The sequence below is a fragment of the Gekko japonicus genome, unplaced genomic scaffold, assembly GCF_001447785.1.
Source record: "Gekko japonicus isolate JY-2015 unplaced genomic scaffold, Gekko_japonicus_V1.1 scaffold278, whole genome shotgun sequence".
In the NCBI taxonomy this organism is placed as follows: Eukaryota; Metazoa; Chordata; class Lepidosauria; order Squamata; family Gekkonidae; genus Gekko; species Gekko japonicus.
This window is the reverse complement of record NW_015169783.1, coordinates 853,131-879,516: the sequence shown is the minus strand read 5'-3', so window position 1 is coordinate 879,516 and position 26,386 is coordinate 853,131. Positions and strand designations below refer to the sequence as shown.

Sequence of the window (26,386 nt, the reverse complement as noted above, 5' to 3'; positions counted from 1 at the left end):
AGAGAGGTCTTTTCCCAGCCATGATACCTGAGGACCAAACCTGGGACCTCTGGCATGCCAGGCTGGCGCTCTGCCACTGAGTTGTGTGCAACTTTTAGAAAGTAAAGACGCTCTCCAGGCAATATTTGTTGCCGGACCCTCAGTGCTTGCTAAATCCTAGTGATCCCTCCGTCTTTCCACCCCCGCCTCCTCTTGCCCTGTTATCCAGGTCCCCTCACCATCCACTGTGAAAAGGAAGAGAACGGTGTCGAGCTCTGTCAATGACGGGAGGATTGTTTTCACAAAATCTTCTTCAGAGAAAGCAAATTTTGGTCCCTGCCAAGGAAAAGTCAGAAGAAAGCTGTCAAGACACCCGATGACATTGTATATGACACATTGGGCCAAGAAATGTACCAAGCGGATTGTTCTCTATTTGGTCAAGGCATCACATTCCATAGTGAGTAATAAGCCAAGAATCTGAATAATGCGGGCTGGATCCCACAGCTCAGAGCCACGGATGGCAGCATTTTCCTCTGCCACAAGAAGCCTCCCCCTGACTCAAGTGACTTGAAAAGCACCTCGAGCAGCAGGGGAAATTTCCTTGCAGCAGGGGAAAGTACAAAATTAGGGATTGGGTCTGTGAACTCCTATCTTAGATTTATTGGGATAAGTTTTTGGATATGCTTCCTTTCAGATCAAGATGGGTAGCTGTGTTAGTCTGCCTGTAGTGGTAGAAAAGAGCAAGAGTCCAGTCGCACCTTAAAGACTAACAAAATTTGTGGCAGGGTATTAGTTTTCATGAATCACGGCTCACTGTATCTGAAGAAGTGAGCAGCAGCTCACGAAAGCTCATCCCCTGCCACATTTTGTTAGTCTTTAAGGTGCTACTGGACTCTTGCTCTTTTCTCCTGCTTCGGGAGTCAGGTCAGCCAATATCATAATGCCCCTATAAAAATCAATGGTGCGACCTCATTTGGGATACTGTGTGCAATTCTGGTCACCACACCTTAAAAAGGATATTACAGCTTTGGAAAAAGTGCAGAAAAGGGCAACTCGAATGATGAAAGGGTTGGAACACTTTCCCTATGAGGAAAGGTTAAGGCGCTTAGGGCTCTTTAGCTTGGAGAAACAACGACTGAGGGGAGACATGATTTAGGTTTATAAGATTATGCATGGGAAAGAGCAGGTAGAGAAAGCTCCCTTTCTCACAATACAAGAACTCGTGGGCACTCCATGAAATTGCTGAGCAGTCGGGTTAGAATGGATAAAAGGAAGTCCTTCTTCACCCAAAGAGTGATTAACACATGGAATTCACTGCCACAGGAAGTGGTGGCGGCTACAAGCATGGACGGCTTCAAAAGGGAATTAGATAAGCATATGGAGCAGAGGTCCATCAGTGGCTATTAGCCACAAGGTATAGATAGGGGCTCTGGGGCAAGTGATGCTCTGTCATCTTGGTGCTTGGGGGGGTCAACAGAGGGAGGGCTTCTAGTGTCCTGGCCCCACTGGTGGACCTCCTGATGGCACTGGTATTTCTGGCCACTGTGTGACACAGAGTGTTGGACTGGATGGGCCTTTGGCCTGATCCAACATTGGCATCTCTTATGTTCTTATATTCTTATGTTAATGGTTTTTGGGTTTCCATCGAAGTACAAAGAGAAGGGATCGGAGCCCCTTCCCCCCACTGGCTGCCCTGTCCGCCATTCTCCTCCAGCCACTCACCTGTGCTATGAGGTCAGCCTCTCTGTTAAACATTTCACTGTGATCCCCGATAAGGAAGCCCCGCACGTCATTGATGTCTGTGCCACAAATTGACAAACAAGGAAGTGAGTTTTCAACTTCCATAAAAGAGGGGGTGTCCCACACCCTCACCGTGGGCCTGTTTTCACTGCAAGCTCTTCCCAATTGTCCATAACCTCCCCCCCTCCCCCCGCATATTCTATATAACAGAGCTGGTAAGCAAAGATATTTCTTTCCTTTCTGTCCTTTAATGAATCTGTTCTTATAGCCAATGGCTTGGAACAGCTCACATTGATACACCAGATAAATTAAAAATCAACTAAATATCAATCCTTCTATTTTTACATTTAATAGTAATTAAAAAAAAACTTTACTACTGCCTGGGTAGTTTCAACTTCCGTTTTGGCCAATAATGTAGCAGTCCTTTGTGGGGAAGGTAACACTGCTGCCTCGTTTACAAAAGGGGAGATCCAGCACTGTCTGACAGAAATAAACAGGGCACATTCAAATAAACAACGTTCTAGGGTGGCAGTCTTTCCTGTTGCGCAGTCACAAAGCCTGTCTGAGAAAGGAATCCTTCCTTGATGGCCTATCATTTCTTCCAAAGGGACGGCATTTAGTCGAGCCAACATAAATAGTCTCCTATATTTGGGTACTGTCAAAAACTCAAAATATAATGGCGAAGAGTAAGCAAAGATATGCCGGAGGGCCCTACACACACCTAACACTTCTCTTCCCATTATCCAGCCCCTCTTCCCTAGGATGGTGGGGCTCACCTGCCCCAAAGGTGGGGATGCACTCTGCTCCGTCCATGATGGCAATGATGCCCAATGTGTGCCACCCTACCATGTACACATAGGCCTTCTTCTGTAGGCTGGGAGGGAAGGAAGGAAGGAAGGAAGGAAGGAAGGAAGGAAGGAAGGAAGGAAGGAAGGAAGGAAGGAAGGAAAAGATTTTAATTATTTAGACATTTAGACCTTGCTTTTTTCTCCAATGGGTACCCAAAGCAGCTTATAATACTGTCATTTCCTCCTCTGTTCTATCCAACCAATAACACCCCTGTGAGGTAGGTTAGGGTGAGAGTCTGTGACTGGCCCAAGGGTTAGGGTTAGCATCCATGGCAGCGTGGGGATTTGAACCTGGGTCTCTCAGCTCCCAATCCAGCACTCTAACCTAACCACTACACTAGGTTGCTCACACAAGCGGAGACACCCAGACCAGTGGGAAGCTCTGTTTCATAACAGAGATGTCTCTGGCCCCATTTGCAGATGCTGGCCCCTTTGCACCTGCTGAGCTTACCTGGTGCCTGCTTGCTTCACCAGGGCTGCAATCTTCTTACTCTGGCTATAGGTGACTTTGTGGGCCCGTTCGTAGGTGCGTAGAATCTCCAGAAGACACCTGCCCCGGGGGGGGGGGGGGGGGGGGGGGGGGGAGGGCTTAGCTTAGCAGGTTTTTGAGAGAGGTACCTAGGGTTGTCAACCTCCAGGTGGTGGCTGGAGATCTTCCAAAATTACAACTGATCCTTCCCCAGGCTCCACACACACCACAAATTTCCAGGATTTCCCCATCATGGAGTTGGCAACCCTATAGCAGACCCTAGACTACTGTCTTTTGCTATGTGGGACTCCCCTTGACAACGCCTACTCACTTCTCTGAGATCTCGCTGTCCTTGGAAACTGTCTTATGAGCCGTCAGCAGCAGGGTCTCCAGGAGAACCTTTGTGGCACTGCCACCCTTCATCCGCGAGGAGCCAGTGATCCCTTCAGGCTGAGAAAGGGAGAAAGCGCAGTTGATGAAGACACACACCCTCCACTGGTGCTTTGAACACACGAGGCTGCCTGATAGGGAGCCCAACCACTGGTCTCTTTGCTATGATGAGTCTTGCGGTGCCTTAAAAACCAACAGATTTGCTGCAGCATAAGCTTCTGTGGGCTAGAGCCCACATAAGAACATAAGAACATAAGAGACGCCAATGTTGGATCAGGCCAAAGGCCCATCTAGTCCAACACTCTGTATCACACAGTGGCCAAAAATACCAGGTGCCATCAGGAGGTCCACCAGTGGGGCCAGGACATTAGAAGCCCTCCCACTGTTGACCCCCCCCCCCAAGCACCAAGATGACAGAGCATCACTTGCCCCAGAGTCCCTATCTATCTATACCTTGTGGCTAATAGCCACTGATGGACGTTGCCAGATGCAGTGAATGGCTCCGTATGGTCAGCTGATCATTTCTCAGCTGGTGCTGGCGGGTGAGGGATGTTCCCCAGATGGCTTTGTTTAAGCATCCAGGGGAGCCTGGGGAAGCTGACCCACCCAGCTGAGCAACTGGACAGAGATATGTGTGTGTGTGAACAGGCAGGTAAAGAGCAGGTGTAGAAAGAAGCAGACCGGAGGAACTTGGCTGAAGCACCCAGGGGGGCTGCAGGATCTCTCTCTCCGCCCCTTCCTCTCATGCGACCTGCTGTGGGGCAGCGGTAGAGCTGCCAGCTCCAGGTTGGGAAATACCTGGAGATTTTGGGGGTGGAGCCTGAAGAGGGCAAAGTTTGGGGAGGGGAGGGGCTTCAGTGGGGTATAGCACCATAGAGTCCACATACCAAAGCAGCCATTTGCTCCAGGTGAGCTGATCTCTGTCACCTGGAGATGAATTGTAATAGCAGACGATCTCCAGCCACCACCTGGAGGTTGGCAACCCTTGGTAGTGGATCTGTATCAAGTTCCTTTTTCCCTATACCTGCACTTGTATGTTTGCAAAGGAAGCAAATATAAGACACCCGCCATAATTCTCTGGTGCATTGCGATCCAAAGAAAACCAACCCAGTACTGTCCTTGGAACTTCTCACTGCTTGAACAAGTGGGCGCTCATAAACAATATTTTCAAGCATGCTTCTCCATGGCGAGTAACCACACCATCTTGTGTGGGATTTCTCAGCCAATTCTAGCCAGGTGGTTGTCAAAACTAATTACTTGAAAAGTTACAAACATGCTCCCTAAATTTCCTTTCCTGGATATAAACAAATATGAAGAGGGTATAAGTTAGAAGTCGGATAGGGAAGGTAAGACACTCACTTTCTCCATGGGGGTCTGGCCTATCTGCATTTGGCTTGAGCCCCTGATCAGCCCTTCCCGCTCTCAGTGACGGTGCCTGTTCTTATAACCTCCATGAAGGAGGATGCTTTGAAATCCACCAAAGACTGCACAAAGTTGTATCCCACCACAAAGGAGGGTTTACACAAAAACACTGTGTAATAATAGGTGATTTTAACTACCCACACATTGATTGGGTCAATATGTGTTCTAGTCGGGAAAAAGAGATTGAGTTTCTAGACACTCTAAATGACTGTGCTATGGAGCAGATGGTCACGGAACCTACCAGGGGAGAGGCGATCCTTGATTTGGTCCTAAGTAACACTCAAGACCTGGTGAGAGATGTAAAAGTGATTGCACCGCTTGGAAACAGTGATCATAATGTTGTTGAGTTCATCATTTGTACAAATAGAGAATTGGCCAAAAAGACTCACACAACCATTTTTAACTTTAAAAGGGGTAATTTCTCTGATATGAGGGGACACGTGGGGAGGAAACTGAAAGGAAAAGTAGAAAGGGTCAAAACAATTGGGGAAGCTTGGGATCTATTTAAAACTACGATCCTAGAAGCTCAAAAAATATATATTCCGCAGGTTAGGAAAGGCACAAAAAGGTATAGGAAAAAGCCTGCATGGTTAACAAACAGAGTAATGGAGGCTGTAAAAAGTAAAAAGAATTCCTTTAAACAGTGGAAAGCTAGTCACAGTGAGGCTGATAAAACGGAACACAGGTTATGGCAAATAAAATGCAAGTCTGAGGTCAGGCAGGCAAAAAGGGAATATGAGGAGTATATAGCAAAAAACGTAAAAACCAACAATAAAACTTTCTTCAAATACATTAGAAACAGGAAACCAGCCAGGGAGGCAGTGGGGCCCTTGGACGACCAAGGGGTAAAAGGAGTATTGAAGGATGATAGGGAAATGGCTGAGAAGCTAAATGCATTTTTTGCCTCCGTCTTCACTGTGGAAGATGAGAAGTGCTTGCCCACTCCAGAACCACTGATTTCAGGAGGGGTGTTGGAAGACCTGAGTCAGATTGAGGTGATGAGAGAGGAGGTCCTAAAACTGATAGACAACTTAAAAACTGAAAAATCACCAGGCCCAGATGGCATACATCCGAGAGTTCTGAAAGAACTCAAATGTGAACTTGTAGATCTCCTGACAAAGATATGTAATCTTTCCTTAAAATCTGCCTCCATTCCTGAGGATTGGAAGGTAGCTAATGTCACTCCCATCTTTAAAAAGGGTTCCAGAGGAGATCCGGGAAATTACAGGCCAGTCAGTCTGACGTCGATACCGGGTAAATTGGTGGAAACCATTATTAAGGAAAGAATTAGTAGGCACATAGATGAACAAAACCTATTGAGGCAGACTCAGCACGGTTTCTGTAAGGGAAGATCTTGTCTCACTAACCTGTTAGTGTTCTTTGAGGGGGTGAACAAACATGTGGACAAGGGGGATCCAATAGATATTATTTACCTTGACTTCCAGAAAGCTTTTGATAAAGTTCCTCATCAAAGGCTCCTAAGTAAGCTCAAAAATCATGGGATAGAAGGACAAGTCCTTTTATGGATCAAAAACTGGCTAGTTCATAGAAAACAGAGAGTGAGTGTAGGTGGGCAATTTTCTCAGTGGAGGGTGGTAAGCAGTGGGGTACCGCAGGGATCAGTACTTGGTCCACTGCTTTTTAACTTGTTCATTAATGATTTGGAGATGGGAGTAAGCAGTGAAGTGGCTAAATTTGCGGATGATACAAAGTTGTTCAGGGTGGTGAAAACCAGTGAGGATTGTGAGGCACTCCAAGGGGATCTGTCAAGGATGGGCGAGTGGGCGTCAACATGGCAAATGGGGTTCAATGTGGCCAAGTGCAAGGTGATGCACATTGGAGCCAAAAATCCTAAATATAAATACACATTGATGGGGTCTGAACTGGCAGAGACTGAGCAAGAGAGAGATCTTGGAGTTGTAGTGGATAACTCACTGAAAATGTCGAGACAGTGTGTGACTGCAATAAAGAAGGCCAATGCTATGCTGGGGATTATTAGGAAGGGTATTGAAAACAGATCAGCCAATATCATAATGCCCCTATATAAATCAATGGTGAGACCTCATTTGGAATACTGTGTGCAGTTCTGGGCACCACACCTTAAAAAGGATATTATAGCTTTGGAAAAAGTGCAGAAAAGGGCAACTCGAATGATAAAAGGGTTGGAACACTTTCCCTATGAGGAAAGGTTAAAGCGCTTAGGGCTCTTTAGCTTGGAGAAAAGACGACTGAGGGGTGACATGATCGAGGTTTATAAGATTATGCATGGGAAAGAACAGGTAAAGAAAGAGGTACTTTTCTCCCTTTCTCACAATACAAGAACTCGTGGGCACTCCATGAAACTGCAGAGCGTTCGGGTTAGAACGGATAAAAGGAAGTACTTCTTCACCCAAAGAGTGATTAACACATGGAATTCACTGCCACAGGAAGTGGTGGGTGCTACAAGCATGGACGGCTTCAAAAGGGAATTAGATAAGCATATGGAGCAGAGGTCCATCAGTGGCTATTAGCCACAAGGTATAGATAGGGGCTCTGGGGCAAGTGATGCTCTGTCTTCTTGGTGCTTGGGGGGGGTCAACAGTGGGAGGGCTTCTATTGTCCTGGCCCCACTGGTGGACCTCCTGATGGCACTGTTATTTCTGGCCACTGTGTGACACAGAGTGTTGAACTGGATGGGCCTTTGGCCTGATCCAACATTGGCGTCTCTTATGTTCTTATGTTTCTTTGGTGGTGGTGGCTACCGAAGAGGAAGACCTCAAAGCTCATGAGGGAGAGCGTTGTGGAGCAGTGAGGGATTTCTATTGGGAAGAGTGGGTTTCCCTTAACCACAACAACTTCCCTCCTAGCTTCTGAGGGCGGCCGGGCCTCGATCACTTGCGTAAGGGCTGATTGCCCAAGCTGGGAGTGGGGGTGGACTGGCAGATGGAAATCTTACAAGGCCTGCCAGCTGCCAAGCTTTCCCTCCAAATGCCAGCCTCCGCTACAAGTGTGAGGACCTCAAATAAATCCAAATTTTGACAGACGTCACCTCCCCTGCCCAAAAGTAGCATGGATGGGAGTTCGTAGCAGGAAGCCCTCCTATGCACCCTCTCATCACCTACCCCCACCGCAGGGTTGAGGACAAAGGCCTTATGGGATTCCTGCAGCTTCTCCATCCGCTCAGCCACCTGCCGGAAGGTGGAATGAAAATCTTCAATCCTCTCATTCCTGTGGGGAGATGTGGGGTGTGAAAGACTAGTTCAACTAGGGCACAAAATAACAACCTTTCAAGAGGGTTCGCCTTCTGCTGCGGCCATACATCTCAGCCCTTATAAGATTTGCCTCAATTTTTAAAAGAAATTGGTAGTTTCTTTTAAAAAGTGAGAGAACCAAACAAAGTCAATATTTGAACGTGGCACATATGCCCATATTAAAACGTCCTCAGACTTTTCAGGCTGAAGGCAAACCAAGCTGGCTGAAAGAATTATCGAATCACAGAGTTGGGCCATTGTTGTTCAGTCGCACAGTCAAGTCTGACTCTTCGGGACCCCATGGACCACATCATGCCAGGCTCTCCTGTCTTCTGTTGTGCTCCGGAGTTTGCTTAATTTCATGTTCGTTGCCTCAATAACACTGTCTAACCATCTCATCCTTTGCCATCCCCTTCTTCTTTGGCCTTCAATCTTTCCCAGCATCAGGGTCTTCTCCAGTGAGTGCTCCCTTCTCATTTGGTGGCCAAAGTATTTGAGCTTCAGGTTCAGTATCTGGCCTTCCAGGGAACAGTCAGGGTTGATTTCTTTTACGATTTGATCTCCTTGCAGTCCAGGGGACTCTCAAGAGTCTTCTCCAGCACCATAATTCAAAAGAATCTATTCTTCGGTGCTCGGCCTTCCTTGTAGTCCAACTCTCGCAGCCATACAGTGCTACTGGGAATACCATTGTTTTGACCATATGGACTTTTGTTGGCAGGGTGATGTCTCTACTTTTTATTATGCTGTCAAGGTTTGCCATCGCTTTCCTCCCAAGTAGCAGGCATCTTTTAATTTTATGGTTGCAGTCACCATCTGCAGTGATCTTGGATCCCAGGAACGGGAAGTCTGTCACTGCTTCCACGACTTCTCCTTCTATTTCCCAAGGAGTGGTGGGGCCGGATGCCATGATCTTAGTTTTTTTGATGTTGAGTTTCAAGCCAACCTTTGCCATCACCTCCACTAGCTTTGTTGTTAGTAATGCTTTCTAAGGCCCATTTGAGTTCGGATTCCAGGATGTCTGGTTCAAGGTCAGTGATTACACCATTGTGGTTGTCAAGGACATTGAGGTCCTTCTTGTATAGTTCTTCTGTGAGGCCATACAGGCCATCTAGTCCAACCCCCTGCTCAATGCAGGATCAGCCTAGAGCATCCCTGACAAGTGTTTGTCCAGCCACTGCTTAAGGACTGCCAGTGAGAGGAAGCTCACCACCTCCCTAGGCAGCTGATTCCACTGTTGCACAACTCTTACTGTAAAAAAGCTTTTCCTAATACCCAGCTGGTACCTTCCCACCCTTAATTTAAACCCATCATTGCAAGTCCTCTCCTCTGCTGCCAACAGGAACAGCTCCCTGCCCTCCTCTGAGTGACAGCCCTTCAAATAGTTCAAGAGGGCAATCATGTCCCCCCCTTAACCTCCTCTTATCCAGACTGAACATTCCCAAGTCCCTCAGCCTTTTCTCATAGGGCTTGGTCTCCAGGCCCCCGATCATCCTCACTGCTCTCCTCTGTACCTGCTCCATTCTGTCTACATCCTTTTTGAAGTGAGGCCTCCAGAACTGCACACAATACTTCAGGTGCGGCTGAACCAATGCAGTGTACAGCTGTGCTCACTCCCCAGTCCCCTTTGGACCTGTTAAGACAGAGAGCCTTGCCCCATCTTGAGTGAGACTAGGATTGCCAAACTCCAGGTAGGACCTGGAGATCTCCCAGAACAGCAACTGAGATTGGCAATGCTGGGTTTTCAGGCTCCACCTCTTCCAGGCTGAAGGGGCCTGTTGAACATCTCTTGCCTTAAGGCCCCTGAAGCCAACTCTGGCCTTGGGTTCCAGGATCAAGAAAGCCCTCAGCCCAGGTTGGGCACCTCAGTTACTAAGCTGTTGTCCCCAGTAAACCCTTCGTTGCCTCCTTACCTGGCCATTGAGACTGGGTTGAATCCCACCAGCACTGGAACAAAGATGTCCAGGTTGTTCATGCAGAAGTCCAGCTGGCCAGCCACATAGGGGGCCTGTCAGAATCCAAGCCAAGACAGTGAGGCACCACCTTTCTCTCCCTCCCCTTCCCACCTGCAAACAGATGCTGAGCAGGTTCAACTTCAATATCAAGTTGGCCCTAACTTAGACCCCACCCCACCCATTATACCATATCCAGGATTGTGCCACAATCACCTTTTTCCCACCCATATTTCCTTTTATAAATCTGGATCTCCAGTACGGGAAACTCAGAAACCGGCACACACCCCAGAAGGCAACAGCTTGCTGGCACATCTGTCTGCCACCTGTGCAACAGGGCTATGCTGTGGCCAAGTTATCCATGTGTCTTCCCTCCCTCAAATCCTCATGCTCCCTTTGAGGCAGGCCAGGCTGGGCTGGCAAGACGTTTGGGGCAAGGGGTCAGAAGTGGTGGCCAGTGGGGAGCTGAATCCAAGAGGGTGGGGACTTCCTTGGCTTTGGCATCTGCTTCCCTCTGCCACATCATTTCAGAAAGGGTCACGAGCAGATCTGTTCTTCATGCTTGCTGCATTCTTCCAAAGGACTGGGGACTCCTTCCCACTCTTCCTGGCCCTAATCAGGAGCCTTGAACGGCACCTTCTCTCCCCTCCCCCCAAGCCCTAAATGAGTTACTCACAGACAAGCCACATGAGATCCCAAAGAAAATGACCTTCTTCTTCCCTTCGCAGACCTGAGTGAGAAAAGAGTGGGGTGGGGTGTCAGTCCTTGCTGCCAGAAAGCCCCTGCTGTGCCACCCCTCCTCCCCTCTCTAGGAAGGGTTCTACATCTCATTCCAGGGATGGAGCACCCACCATCTTTGCTGTACAGGGTGATGGGGGAGTGGGCATGGAACTTCCTGCCATGTTCATCCCCATCACTGTGTTGTGAGTGTGGTGGTGCAGTGTGATAAGCAATCCTGCAGATGACTGCTGGGAATCCTTACAGCAAGGATCAAGGGTGTGAACACACACAAAGCTGCCTTAAACTGAATCAGATCTTTGGTCCGTCAAAGTCAGTAATATCTACCCAGGCTGGCAGCAGCTCAGGCAGAGGTCTTTCACAACACCTACTTCCTGATCCTTTTTTAAACGTGAGAAGCCAGGTATTGAACCAGGGACCTTCTGCATACCAAGCATTCTCTGCCATGAAGCTAGAAGCCCTCCCAACCTTTTGTTGTGGTTGTCATCAAAGTGCAACCAACCTATGACAGCCCCATAAGGTTTTCAGAGCAAGAGACATCCAGAGGTGGTTTGCCATTAATTGCTTGCCTCCGCGTAGTGATCGTGGTATTTCTTAGTGGTCTCCCACACAAATACTAACCAGGGCCAACCCTTCTTAGCTTTCAAGATCGGACAAGATTGTGTTAGCCTGGGCTATCCAGGTTGTGTTGTGTTGCTCTTCTACTGTTTGCACCTTTTGTGTATGGCAACTTTGGCCTAACTACTTCTGTCTTTCTGAAAACAGGTCTTTGCTTGTTGGGACCTGTGTTCCCTCTAAGCTGAGTTAGTGTGAGCTAGCTCACAGTTTTTTAGCCTCTGGCTCACACATTTTTGTCTTCGCTCAGGAAGGATGGCTCCAGAGCAAGCTAATTGATGCAGTAGCCAAATCGCTGGCTCACAACTTTAATGCCAGGAGCTCACAAAGTAGAATTTTTGCTCACAGGACTCCATAGCTTAGAGGGAACATTGGGACCTGAAGGGCTATGTGGCTTCACAGTGTGGGACTGATCAGCTCTCCTTGCGAAAGGCAGCAAGGGGCCCTAGGGTTACCCTCAGGGTTCTCTTTGTCAGCATCTGTACTTCAGACAGGCTTATCTGTATGCCACTTCTGGGGATCAGAAGGACTACCTGGGTCTAGATACTGGTAGACCACTCTGTGCCTTACACGACACACCTCCTCACAACAGTCTCACCTTGTTCAGATCCGCTATGCCCAGGAGCGCACTGTCCTCTGGACCCTCATGTGACGCTACAAGAGACCTGTGAGAAGACTGTAGACTGTGAGGGCCTTTGCAATCTCTCAAACACAATCCCGCAGACAAGAACCCCAGCCAATCCCCTCACACACAAAATGGAATCCCTTCTCCAACTGAAAGGGGCGAACCCCCAAATGGGAGTGCCACAGATCTCACATACCGGATTAGCAACCCATGTAAGCCCCAAAGTGGCCATTTTTCCTCACTCTCACCTGTCTCCCCCAGCAATGATGTATGTGTATTGTGGCGGCTGCCCCAGGCCCTTCAGAAGCTTGTTAAACGACACCTGGGAGAGAGACACAGAAAAAGACAGAGTAAGAAGGCTGTACTACTACTTTGGCCACCAAATGAGAAGGGAGCACTCACTGGAGAAGACCCTGATGCTTGGAAAGATTGAAGGTCAAAGAAGACGGGGACGGCAAAGGATGAGATGGTTAGACAGTGTCATCGATGCAACGAACATGAAGTTGAGCCAACTTCAGAGGACGGCAGAAGACCGGAAGGCCTGGAGAGAGCTCGTCCATGGGGTCGCGAAGAGTCGGACTCGACTGTGCGACTGAACAACAACAACTACCCACATGCATTCCTCCTAACTAAGAGAGACAGGAGGCTACTATTCAAAAGATCTTTACGGATTCCCTGGCAGTTCCCTAGCACTCCTGTACACTTACCAAGCCTTTCAAGAATGTATTTATTTAAATATTTATACCCCTTCTTTCTTTTGTGGCTCAAAACAGTTTACAAATCCAGATTTAAAATGTATAAAATCAAAGCCCTTTTCCCAGCTCTTTTTTTGTGTGTGTGTGTGAAGGCACTAAACCACTGGGGCAGCATATATAGCCAGGGTGGAGTCGGGGTCAGAGTGTTGGGATAGAATCACAGAATCATAGAGTTGAAAGGGACGTCCAGGGTCATCTACTCCAACCCCCTTCACAATGCAGGAAATTCACAAATACCTCCCCCCCCCCACCCCCAGTGACCCCTATTCCATGCCCAGAAGGCAAAAAACCAACAACCCTGCAGGATCCCTGGCCAATCTGGCCTGGAGAACAATAGCTTCCTGACCCCCCAAAGTGGCGATCAGCATTTTCCTGTGCGTGTAAGAAAGGGCCACGAGAACTAAGCGCTGATGCAAACTTTCCTGCCCTCCCTTCCCGTGATTTGCCTAAGTTTACAAAATCAGCAGTGCTGTCAGATGGCCCTCTAGCCTCTGTTTCAAAACCTTCAAAGAAGGAGAGCCCACCATCCCCCAAGGAAGCCTGTTCCAATGAGGAACCACTCTTAACTGTCAGGAAGTTCTTCCTAATGTTTAGCCGAAAACTCTTCTGATTTAATTCCAACCTGTCGGTTCTGGTCTGACCTTCTGGGGCAAGAGAAAACAACTCTGCGCCATCCTCTGCATGACAGCCCTTCGAGTACTTGAAGATGTTTATCATGTCACCTCTCAGTCATCTCCTCTCCAGGCTAGGACTGGGGAGAGCTGGGTTCAGCTCCCTAATCTGCCACAAAGCTTACGCTGATGATTTAGGCCAGTTATTTTCTCTGACTTATCTTAGGGTTGCCAGCTCTGGGTTGGGAAATACCTAGAGATTTTGGGGGTGGAGCCTGAGGAGGGTGGGGTTTGGAGAGGAGAAGGACTTCAATGGGGTATAATGCCATAGCGTCCACCTTCCGAAGCAACCATTTTTCTCTGGGGGAACCAATCTCTGTTGCCTGGAGATCAGTTGTAATCTCAGGAGATTGCCAGTCACCACCTGGAGGTTGGCAAGCCTGCCTATCGTGCAGGATTGTTATAGGAAAAATTAAGGAGGGGAGAATGACATATGCCTCCCTAACCTCCCTGGCAGAAGGGCAGAGTAACAATCAAATGTATAAATAAATGATAGGACTGCACCAATAATTGATGACCCTGATGCGACTCTTGAAGAGTTTCATTTATGGAGAGGATGTATTCTATGGATTTATTAAACAACAGCTTGCGGGAAGATAAAGTTACAGGAAATCAGATGTTATGTTGGTTTACAGATTTGCTGATAAAACAGCTATTAGCCCCTTTTGAAGAAATTATGTCTGATGAGAAAAAAATTAAAATGCAAAGGTCCGATAAAATATCATTGTGAAAGGGAGCAAGTAAAAATTGGTGACATGGGACAAAGCTCGGGGCAAAATATAAATGTTGAGCTCCGACAATTTCAGTATTAGTTTCTTGTATTATAATGATTTAAAGAAGAATGGCTGCAGGGGTATGGCTGTATAGTATATCGTGCAAAAAAAGAGATTGCATAAAATCCAAGGTCATTTCCACTTTCTGAATTGGAAATGCAAAAGTCAATTAGGATTTTTAAATCTATGGTTATCCTGCTTATGTGCAAAGGTTAAAATACGTAAAGCAAACCAAAGAAGCCTTACTTCTTACTTTTTATTATACTAAAAATAACCCCAACCCTGGAAAAGTAATCAAGATTTATAACTACAGAAAGAATTTTTCAAAGTAAGCCTTGGAAGGAAGATAGCACACTCAGAACTGAGGCACAGGAGGGAAGGTGCAGATATAAGCATGTATGGTCAAAATAATTCACTGCACAAGGATAGAGGAAGGAGGGCAAAAACATAATCTATGTAAAGAAAACTGGAAACCAGTTTTTTTCTAAAAAACTGGAAACCAACGATAGGGTTGCCACGCATGTCGCGGGGACCGGGGGGGGGGGGGGATAGTGTTGGCAGATCCGGGTAGATTTGGGGGTTGGAGCCCGAGGGAGGGACAGGAACCTCAGTGGGGTACAGTGCCAGAGAGTCCACCTTCCAAAGCATCCCTTTTCTCCAGGGGAACTGATCTCTGTAGTCTGGAGATGAGCTGTAATTCTGGGGGATCCACCTAGAGGCTGGCATCCCTAATTGGTATTGAAGACCCTTCCAAAACTATATCTGGTACAAAATGCTGCTGTGAGAAGCCTCAGTGGGATGCGCTGCAAGGTTGACCCCAGTGGTACTTTAAATGCATAGGCTTCTAATTTGTTTCCAGGCTCAATTCAGGATGCTTGTTTCGACCATCAGAGCCCGAAACGGATTGGCCCCAGGGTTCTCAAAGGACCACCTCTACTTGTATTAAACCAGCCTATTATTATTATTATTATTATTATTATTATTATTATTATTACCCCATCCCAGCTCGCTCTGGGCGATGCACAGGACACAGTGCCATAAAATACAAAGTTCAAAACATTAAAAATTTATGCACAGTATTCATATGCTGACAACCATAGGCGATACCTTTGAGAAATGGCCTTATTGTTGGTCCACAGGGACTCATGCTTTCTCAGCTATCACCCCACAGTTGTAAGATCCCTAGGAGCTGAGATCTGGCACTGGCCTTCCAGGAATATATTGAAGACTTTCTCATTCTGCAAGAAGGGCCCACCCATCCACTAGGCAAACCGAGGCAATCGCCTAGGGTGCCAGAGCTGGGGAAGGGGAGAACCAAAAGAGTTAAAGGGCCTCAGGAAGCCTCGGACGTCCAGGGTGCAGGGGAGAGAGGGAGCTGAACCGGCATTCTTCCTATGCTTTGTCTACCATGCTTACTCAGAAGTCAATCCCACTATGTTTAATGGGATTTACTCCCAAAGTAAGCATGTTCAGCCTTTGGAATGAGTTGATTGATGTTTCGTTATTTTTGTAGAAGAGCAGGTTTTTATACCCCACTTTTCTCTACCTAAATATAGGGATGCCAGCCTCCAGGTGGGATCTGGGGATCACCTTGAATTACAGCTCATCTCCAGGCTACAGAGATCAGCTTCCCTGGAGAAAATGGCTGTGTTGAAGGGTAGACTCTAGCCCACTGAGGACCCTGTCCTGCCCAGGCTCCATCCCCAAATCTCCAGGAGTTTCCCAACCTGGATCTGCTAATCCTACCTTTCTATCCTCTGCTGGTGGCCAAGAGGGACCTGGCAAACCTATGTAACAGGCACTTTTTGAGGCAGGTGGGACTGAGAGAGTTCTGAGGGAACTGTGACTGGCCCAAGGTCGCCCAGCAGGCTTCATGCAGAGGAGCGGGGAATCAAACCCGGTTCTCCAGATCAGAGTCCGCCACTCTTAACCACTACACCACGCTGGCTCCCTGTATGTTGTCGGTACGTTGAATGGGGGGAGCACCAAAGTCATTGCTTTCCTAGGGCACCAAAAACCCTTGAGCCTGCCTTCTCCAGAAAACCTTTGAATTAGATACAGTGATTGCGATGGGGCTTAACAATTCCCTTCAGTCTTGTTATTGATCTGTTTGCTGGTCTCATGGGACTTTCGTGCATTGGTTGCACTTTAAAAAAAATCTGATTTGTAGCATATTTTACATTCCGACTTGATGGCTGCCTTGAAGATCCATGAAGAGGGGGAAATGCACCATAAAAGAACACTAAAGACATAAAATATTCTGCATCTGTTCGATTTGCTGTAATATATTACATTATGTCCTTGTGTTTGGGATCTGTATGATACAGAGGTCGCTAACCTTTTCCTCAATGAGAGCCAGTTCTGAGTAATGAAAAATATCCTTATATATATATATCTGTGTTAATGTATAAAATTGGCTCTCGCAATCTTTTCCAGAGTCTTCTAGGGGCTGCACATGCTACCTTTCAATTTGGTGTAGTGGTTAAGTGCGCGGACTCTAATCTGGGAGAACCGGGTTTGATTCCCCACTCCTCCACGTGCATCTGGCTGGATGACCTTGGGCAAGCCATGGTTCTGATAAGAGCTGTTCTTGAAAAAGAGCAGTTTCTGTCAAGAGGTCTCTCAGCCCCACCTACCTCACAAGGTGTCTGTTGTGGGGAGGGGAAGGGAAAGGCGTTTGTAAGCCGCTCTGAGACACCTTTGGGTAGTGAAGGGCGGGGTATAAATCCAATCTCTTCTTCTTCTTCAGTTACTCTTGGTAGTCCCCAATCTACATTGGAAATAGGGTTACCAGCTCCTGGTTGGGAAAGACCTGGAGATTTTGGGGGTGGAGCCTGAGGAAGGTGGGGTTTGGGGAGGGGAGGGACTTCAGTGGGGTACAAGGCCACAGAGTCCACCTTCCAAAGCAGCCATTTTCTCCAGGGGAACGATCTCTGTTGCCTGGAGATCAGTTGTAATCCCACAAGATTTCCAACCAACCCCCCTTGGAGGTTGTCAACCCTACTTGGAGGCCTTTTAAGGCACTTTAAAAACTGCCACCTACAGATGCAGGAGGGAGGAGAGAGAGGAGATGGGAACAGGGAACTCACAGCCATGAGGAAGGCAAGCCGGCCAGAAGCTCCACCACCGCTCAGGACGATGAGGGTGCTGTCTGGTTCCTGGGGAAGGAAGAGGAGAAAAAAGAACTATTGAAGTGGGACTCCCCACCCTCAACCATCCCTGCCTTCACTGGGGCTTCCCCCCTCCCTGGCACGATTCCTGTACAGAGGCTGCCAAAATATACAAGCACACCCCTCAGTAAAGGAATGGGAACAAGAGGGCACCACCTCATTTGGCCTTTTGTGCCATGCAGTGTAAATGCCTCTGAGCATGTGAAGTGGGAATGCACCAGTGTGGTGCAGGGGTTGGGGTGCTGGATGAGGATCTGGGAGACCCAGGTTGAAATCTCCACTCTGCCATGAAGCTCACTGGGTGATCACGGGCGAGTCATTCGCTCTCAGCCTAGCCTACCTCACAGGGTTGTTGTCAGGGTAAAATGGAGGGGCACGAAACAATGTAAATGCCCTGAGTTCCTTGGAGAAAGGGTGGGAGAGATATATAGTAAACAAATCAGTGAGGTCATTCTTATCTTGACTGAGTAACCAAGCCAACTCTTAGAGATTTAGGATTAGAACACACAACTTCCATGAAGCCTCTCTTTGTCTATAGGCCAGGCCCTGGGACAATGTTATCAGCCCCAGTCAGGCAGCCCTGCTACATTTTAATCAGTGCACATTCTCCCATTCCACTAAGGATATTGTATATGACAATTAACCTCATTTGCCCGATAATATTATTATTATTAATAGTGGAACCCTCACTGAGGGCTCGCCCACTGTATCATGGAACCTGTTACTGGTACTTGGAAGACATAAACCCGGAAGGGGGCGGCTAACCCAGGTATTCACCAGGTATGTGCTGCAAGGCTGAAGGGGGAAATATTACGACCAAGCTGAGAGGCATAAGCTGGTACTAGAACATAGATCAAGGCTGTTTCTGCTTGGCTCCCTCATGATCAGAACAGACTGTGCATGAGATTGGACGGTGTTCCCTGGGCTCAGTCACCCAAGCCGTTCCAATCGTGAGAGAAATAAGAAATAAATAAATTCGAAACAGCCCTTCTCCCATTCTTTCCATTGCAGGGGCGGGGAATCCCATCAGGCAATCAGTGAAAAGGAGGAACTCTGGACAAGCAGGTAGAAGATGGACCAGTTTGTGAATTACTGTGTGAGAAGCCCAGTTTGTGTGGACACTTTTGGCCTTCAAAGCATTGTCTGCAGAACAAGATTACAGAAGTTGTTCTTCCTTGGTTTCAGAATTAAGAACCAGACTGAGTTCACTGGACTTTGGGTTCAACAACCCTGGCAGGGCAAGGGGCAGTGTTCAGTGATACAGGCCTCAAGAACCTTGTAGGGCCTAGCTACCACCCCACCCCCTCATACAACATGCACACAGCACTGTGTACATCCACCTACCATACCTTCAGCACCTCTTGAACTTTCCCAATGATGTCCATCATTGTCTTCAGCACCAAGTCACTGTACAGCCTCTGAAGGAGACACAATAGGGGCCTGAGCACCTTCTCTCTCAACACCGAGCTCACCTTGATGTCAGTCCCAGGCCAGAGGGGGCTAAGAAACCACATGGCCACATTAGGGGCACTGAACCCTTGATGAGAACAATGTGCCCTATGGAGTTCAAATGGGTCTCTGATTGGTTCTGGGCACACAGGGTTGTGAGGACAGGATGATACCCTGCAAGAGAAGAGCCCACACAATAGGGCAGGATTCCCCAGCCTTTTTGAGCCTGTCTAAATTGGCTCAGGATCCAGGCAATGGGTCACATCCTGATCTCGGGCATCGTGTGCTTGGGAGACCAAGTTACCTTATAGTTGACCAAGGCCTCATCTTCTTCCTGGAAGATCTCAGCATCACAGTCCTTAAGGAGCTGGACAATCTGCGTGGGGTCAGCTTTGTCAATTTCTCGGGTGATGGGGTTTGACTTTTCTGTGATAGGCAGGGATGCCTCATACCCTGCCAACTAGAAGACAAAAAGCGTTAAAGTCATGGGGGGGGGGAGTACTGTACAGTAAGGATGGCGCACAAAGCATGCGCGGAAGCACAAAGTGGTCCGGGCCTGGAGATGGAATTTGCGACAGCCGGAAAAAGTGGAACTGCGAAGACCTGCGCCAGAGAAGGGTCGCCGCCGGACTGTCCCCTCACAAGAAGATCTGCTACAACAGAATAAGGGTGCCTGGTAGGCTTCTCACCGTCCCTACACATATGTGGCCCTAGATTAGGATTGTATGAATTAGAATTGTAAACCGCTCAGAGCCCCTAGGGGGTGAGCGGGATAGAAGCCAAAGGATAAATAAATAAAATAAAAATAAAGGCAGTTAGCATGCCATTGCGGAAAGGACATGCAAAACATCAAACAGCTCCAATAATCACACTCACAGCCCAGCACTAGCTGCCACTTGAAATGGCAGCCGACAAAATATTTGTCCACAGTACTTTGCACAGGGTGAGTCATCCCATTCTCCAGCACAAACCCAGAGATCCACATAATTTGGAGCGTGTGTGGTGCGGTGAGGAAAAGTTGGGTGAAAACACCTCATAGAATTCAGCCCAGGCCGGATCCAGTCACTGAAGGGCACAGTACAGTTGTGTGGGTGTGTGCCCCTCTGAGCAAGAGGCAATGAAATCCAGTGTGACATAGCAGTTAGCATGTTAGGCTAGGATCTAGAAGACTTGTGTTCAGATCCTGACTCTGTCATGACATTTGCTGAATGACCTTGAACAAGCCTAAACTAACGAAGAGAATTCTTGTGAAGATAAAATTTTAAAATGACACATGTATACTGCTCTGGGCTCCCTGGCAGAATAGCTGGATGACAATGAATGAGGCTGTGTGTGTGTGTTTGTGTGTGTGTGTGTCTAATCCAAACAGAAATGGCCACTAAGAAGACGGTTTGTCACTAGTATTAACTACTAAAGATGTGCTACGTGTTGGGATTTGGACTCCTGTCAGCTATGAATAATACATTTATGTTCACCATCTTTTCTGCACTAATGACAAATGGAATAAAAGACAAAGCCAGTTATATGGGGACAACCTCCTTAAAATAACTTACAAAACAAGGCTATTGTTAAGGCCCTATGTAGCATTTAAACTAGCCAAGTTTCAACCTTTGCAGCCCACAATGAGCAAAAGCTGGATCTGAAGCACACACAAAGGTTTTGCCTAACTTCCAAGGAGCTGCTTTTGCAGTTAGCCAAGGGGGAAGAAGGGACCCTCAGATAACCTTCTAATGGGTGCCTGTGTGGGGGAGGGGGATTCATACACAAGGAGGTGCTGTCTGAGGACATTGGAGGGTTTCAGTGATTAATCCCAGTCCCTCAAATTGAGTCCAGAAACTACCTGGCTGGTAATGAAGCTACCTCAGGGCTCAACAACCTTATGTTCCCACCCCCAGATCATCCCAAAGTCTATGCAATCAAATGAGTATTGTGAGTTCTGTTCAGGCAACTGAATATCTGGCACAGATGGGCCTTTATTAGATCAGGACCCCACCATTTTGCTAACATGAAATGGTCTCAGTGGGGCTTATTTGCCCCATCAGAGGCCCCATATGCTCTAATGGGGTACCGTTTCCCCACTGGGTTAAACAGCACCCCAGGGCCATTTCTCTAGGAGGGAAAACTTCTTTTGCAATATTTATCTATTTATTTATTTAAAACATACTTATTTAAAATATGCTTGTAATTGGCCTACCGGACAGGATTGTTGCAGTTATGATAGTAATGTGACATGCTTTTGAACATGCTTGAGCCATTACGATGTTAGCACATTGACCAAGAGATTGACCAAGAGAGAGATCTTGCAGTTGTAGTAGATAACTCACTGAAAATGTCGAGACAGTGTGTGACTGCAATAAAAAGGCCAATGCTATGGGGATTATTAGGAAGGGTATTGAAAACAGATCAGCCAATGTCATAATGCCCCTATATAAATCAATGGTGCAACCTCATTTGGAATACTGTGTACAGTTCTGGTCACCACACCTTAAAAAGGATATTATAGCTTTGGAAAAAGTGCAGAAAAGGGCAACTGGAATGATAAAAGGGTTGGAACACTTTCCCTATGAAGAAAGGTTAAAGCGCTTGGGGCTCTTTAGCTTGGAGAAGTGACGGCTGAGGAGTGACATGATTGAGGTTTATAAGATTATGCATGGGATAGAGCAGGTAGAGAAAGAGGTACTTTTCTCCCTTTCTCACAATACAAGAACTTGTGGGCACTCAATGAAATTGCTGAGCGGTCAGGTTAGAACAGATAAAAGGAAGTACTTCTTCATCCAAAGAGTGATTAACACATGGAATTCACTGCCACTGGAGGTGGTGGTGGCTACAAGCATGGACAGCTTCAAGAGGGAATTAGATAAGCATATGGAGCGGAGTTCCATTGGTGGCTATTAGCCATAAGATATAGATAGGGACTCGGGGAAAGTGATGCTCTGTATTTTTGGTGCTTGGGGTGTGTGTGTGTGTGTCAATATTGTGAGGGCTCCTAGTGGCCTGGCCCCACTGCTGGACCTCCTGATATCACCTGGTATTTCTGGCCACTGTGTGACAGAGTGTTGGACTGGATGGGCCATTGGCCTGATCCAACATTGACTTCTCTTATGTTCTAATGTTCACTATGTGCAGGAGTGATATGCACTCCCTCTCCTTTGACTAGATGCTGCTACCCTGAGAGAGGTTCCTGCCTTACCAAAAGCTTTGACCCATCCAGTCATTCCAACAAACGAATAATGTTGAATCTCCTCCTCGCTCTAACAACCCGCCAGCAGTTATCCAACCTGTGCTTGAACTCTACTGTCCTCTTGAATCCTCATGGTAAATAAGATGTTGTAGTCCCAAACACCACTCAGATGAGGCAAGGGATGCTTAACAGGTGTTCCAGAAGTAGGACTTATTTTAAGACTCAGGGCATATCTGCAGCCAAGGCTGAAACTGGGACACACTGGCACCCTCACCAAACTGGGATTGCCAGTTAATCTGGTACAACACCAGTATCACTACAGAGAATAATACTGAAATGTACCGCTCGTGCTGATTATGAAAGTGGCAAAATTAGGCCACCCAAAGACAATGTGGGGTTTTCTGCATACACTGGGGACTCTCCTCAAGTATATAGAAAAATAGGAACTTGTTCATTAACCCAAAGAAAAAAGACTGTGAAACCCCCCCCTCAAAAAACCCCCAGTCTGATGATGATGGAGCACGCAACAAGAGGTACAAAATGTTGAGATGCATTGAGAGTCAAATGCAAAAGAAAACAGAGGGAACTGGGGAATAGCAGTATTCCCATTTTAGTATTTTTATCTAATAACAATAGCAATTCCCATTTTAGAAAACTGCATTGGCATAGCAGGAGAAAATGTTGGAGAAATGGCACCCAGGAAGGACTGGCAGTAAGAAAGTGGCACCGAAGTGGTTAGAGCCTTCCTGAATGAACAGTGCAAAGTAATAGAAGAAAACAATAGAATGGGAAGGACTAGAGATCTCTTCAAGAAAGTTGGAGAAATCAAGGGAGCGTTCCATGCAAAGCTGGCCATGATAAAGGACAAAAACGGTAGGGACCTAACAGAAGCAGAAGAGATTAGGAAAAGATGGCAAGAATACACAGAAGAACTATACAAGAAAGACCTCGATGTCCTTGACAACCACGACGGTATAATCACTGACCTCGAGCCAGACATCCTGGAATGTGAAGTTAAATGGGCCTTAGAAAGCATTGCTAACAACAAAGCTAGTGGAGGTGATGGTATTCCAGCTGAGCTATTCAAAGTCTTAGAAGATGATGCTGTTAAAGTGCTGCACTCCATTTGCCAGCAAATTTGGAAAACGCAACAGTGGCCACAGGATTGGAAAAGATCAGTATACATTCCAATCCCAAAGAAGGGCAACGCCAAGGAATGTTCAAACTATCGCACAATTGCACTCATATCACACGCTAGCAAGGTCATGCTCAAGATCCTACAAGCTAGGCTTCAACAGTACGTGGATAGAGAACTACCAGAAGTACAAGCTGGGTTTCGAAGAGGTAGAGGAACTAGAGATCAAATTGCCAACATTCGCTGGATTATGGAGAAAGCAAGAGAGTACCAGAAAAATATCTACTTCTGCTTCATTGACTATGCTAAAGCTTTTGACTGTGTGGATCACAACAAACTATGGCAGGTCCTTAAAGAGATGGGAGTACCAGACCACCTCACATGTCTCTTGAGAAACCTGTATAAGGGCCAAGAAGCGACAGTTAGAACCGGATATGGAACAACTGATTGGTTCAGCATAGGAAAAGGAGTACGACAAGGATGTATATTGTCGCCTTGCTTATTTAATATATATGCAGAGTACATCATGCGAAATGCTGGCCTGGATGAATCACAAGCGGGAATTAAGATTGCTGGGGAAAAGATCAACAACCTCAGATATGCAGATGATACCACTCTAATGGCTGAAAGTGAAAAGGATCTAAAGAGCCTCTTGCTCAGAGTAAAAGAGGAGAGCGCAAAAGTGGGCTTGAAGCTCAACATCAAAAAAACTAAGATCATGGCATCCGGACCCATCACTCCTTGGCAAATAGAAGGGGAAGTCGTGGAAGTAGTGACAGACTTCACGTTCCTGGGATCCCAGATCACCGCAGACTGTGACTGCAGCCATGAAATTAAAAGACGCCTGCTCCTTGGGAGGAAAGCGATGGCGAACCTAAACAGCATGATAAAAAGTAGAGACATCACCCTGCCAACAAAAGTCCGCATGGTCAAAGCAATGGTATTCCCAGTAGTCATGTATGGCTGTGAGAGTTGGACTATAAGGAAGGCCGAGCGCCGAAGAATAGATTCTTTTGAACTATGGTGCTGGAGAAGACTCTTGAGAGTCCCTTGGACTGCAAGAAGAACAAATCAGTCAATCCTCAAAGAAATCAACCCTGACTGTTCCCTGGAAGGCCAGATAATGAAACTGAAGCTCAAATACTTTGGCCACCAAATGAGAAGGGAGCACTCACTGGAAAAGACCCTGATGCTGGGAAAGATTGAAGGTCAAAGAAGACGGGGACGGCAAAGGATGAGATGGTTAGACAGTGTCAGCGATGCAACGAACATGAAATTGAGCCAACTTCGGAGGACGGCGGAAGACAGGAGAGCCTGGCGGGAGATTGTCCATGGGGTCGCGAAGAGTCGGACTCGACTGTGCGACTGAACAACAACAACGCTGTTTCTTCCAGGTGGTGTATGAAAGCAATACTGTGTTCTTCCACAAATACTGGAGCAAAACAGATTTACGGAAAAGTGTAAGAAGGCAGGGAATATCTGGAAATTAGAACATGATGTTGTATGGATGATTCCTCCCCAAAATGCTCCAGTTTGGAAGTCAAGGGGAGAAAACTCTATGCTGGAAGCAGCCAGTTGTCTTTCTTGTTCTGCAGAACCAAAGAGACTCTCATCCGATACACAGTTATACCCAAGCACACATGTCAACGCTTCATACTCTCAAATCAGATTATTATTCCACTCGTTCATTTTCTATTTGTGTTTGATTTTTATATTGCCAATCCAGTGTAAAACAAAAACGAAGTGGCACCTTTAAGACTGAGTTTATTCCAGCATAAGCTTTCGTAATTTCAACCTCATTTCTTCAGATGCATAAAATGAAATTAACAACCAGAAAGACATTCAAAGAGAAACTGACAGACAGCCAGACAGTCTAATGAACTGTATCTAAATAAAACTTTGTTTATGAAGTTTCTATAAAGTATGAAAGATGAGACAATACCTTCTATAAAGTCAGGCCTTTCATTGGTCTATCTGCCCCAGTATTGTCTGCCCTGACTGGCTGCCACTCTCCAGGGTCTTGGGCAGTGGAAGGTAATCATTTGCACTGGATATGCCCGCAATTACATTTGGGGCTCTTCTGTATGCAAAGTACATGCTCTGCTACTGAGTGAAGGCCACTCCCTCAGACCAAAGAAGACGGTCCTTCAGACAGGTAGATGGGGCCCAATACTAAAACCCCCATCTTCAATATACTATCAACATTAAGCAAGGCTTGCTTCCAAGTGAACGTACCCCCTACGTTTGTGACAATGCTTCCTCAAGGACCTTTCTTGGGAAGCAGCCGTCTTTCCGAGATGACTGTAAACCCCCTCCCATAGATCATCCTCACCGACTGGCAACTAATGGCTTCCATTTACAAGAGCCGTACTGACCAAGTTCCCACTCCCCTCCATATCATCACATTCCTCCCTTTCTGTCCTTTGTGGAGATGGTCGGCCAGTCAGTCTCGGACACACTGGCTCGTGGTCTCCAGTGGCAGGCGTGAGCCATTCCCACCTAAGCTTCTCCTTTTGTTCCTTACCTCCCATTTGCCGGGGTCTGGTGTGTCAATAACATGAGAGTATTTCTTGTTACCCCTCATACTAGTTCGTGGCCAAGTACAGGCTCCGAGCTCCAAGAGGCTGCCTTTGCCCTAGCCTTATCAGGTCTCTGCAGTAATGATTAATCCTGACTAGTTAAATTTCAAGCTCCTCTATCTCTCTGCACCCCACAGGTGGGCAGAAGTCCCTTGCTTATCTTCAAAGGGGACCCAAACTCTGCCCTTACCAGATCCCGGAGGGCACGGTTGGCCGCTTGCGTCATTCCTGGCTCTCCTAGAGGAAACGGACACCCAAGCCACTGCTGCGCAGCCGCACTCCACACCAGGGTTATGTATAAGATCCATAAGCGAGAGTGTGGAAAGGCTGTGGGCTGAAAGAGGACAGGCGGCTTCCTGTGCAGGTGTTATGTCCAGGCGTCTCTGGGCCCAGCAGGCGGCAATGAATCTACTTCCCTTTGAAATTTCCCCTCTCATCCCAGAATCCCAGATGCTGGAGAGATCAATTAGCTGGGAAGATCTAGTAGCTGGGGAGCTGAAGATTGGCAAAGGGATTGGCATGCCACCAACCGGCACAGTCAGGGTCAGAATTGGGGGACAGGAATTTGCAGCTCTGGAATATGGAGTGTCTTCCCATTTTGCAGTTGGTTTATCTCACTCCGAGCTGGTAAACCGGTAAGAGAGACATGCCTCACAGGGCTCCTCTTG

The 26,386-nt window shown here is 47.2% G+C and overlaps 1 protein-coding gene across 1 annotated transcript in view; it reads right to left on the bottom strand.

Moving 5' to 3' along the window:
* The window catches only part of GCKR (glucokinase (hexokinase 4) regulator), a 30,832-nt gene extending 5,109 nt beyond the window's left edge, over positions 1 to 25,723 (bottom strand). Inside the window, exons 1-14 of the mRNA XM_015416849.1 lie at positions 25,664 to 25,723; positions 19,128 to 19,283; positions 18,724 to 18,792; positions 17,294 to 17,362; positions 12,254 to 12,327; positions 11,979 to 12,045; positions 10,704 to 10,757; positions 9,989 to 10,083; positions 7,950 to 8,055; positions 3,368 to 3,486; positions 3,019 to 3,117; positions 2,496 to 2,593; positions 1,702 to 1,778; positions 219 to 315 (exon numbers count right to left, since the gene is read on the bottom strand). Of these exons, the coding sequence (XP_015272335.1) occupies positions 219 to 315; positions 1,702 to 1,778; positions 2,496 to 2,593; positions 3,019 to 3,117; positions 3,368 to 3,486; positions 7,950 to 8,055; positions 9,989 to 10,083; positions 10,704 to 10,757; positions 11,979 to 12,045; positions 12,254 to 12,327; positions 17,294 to 17,362; positions 18,724 to 18,792; positions 19,128 to 19,283; positions 25,664 to 25,723 (1,240 nt within the window). The remainder of the gene's footprint in view (positions 1 to 218; positions 316 to 1,701; positions 1,779 to 2,495; positions 2,594 to 3,018; positions 3,118 to 3,367; positions 3,487 to 7,949; positions 8,056 to 9,988; positions 10,084 to 10,703; positions 10,758 to 11,978; positions 12,046 to 12,253; positions 12,328 to 17,293; positions 17,363 to 18,723; positions 18,793 to 19,127; positions 19,284 to 25,663) is intronic.
* Positions 25,724 to 26,386: the final 663 nt, after the last annotated feature.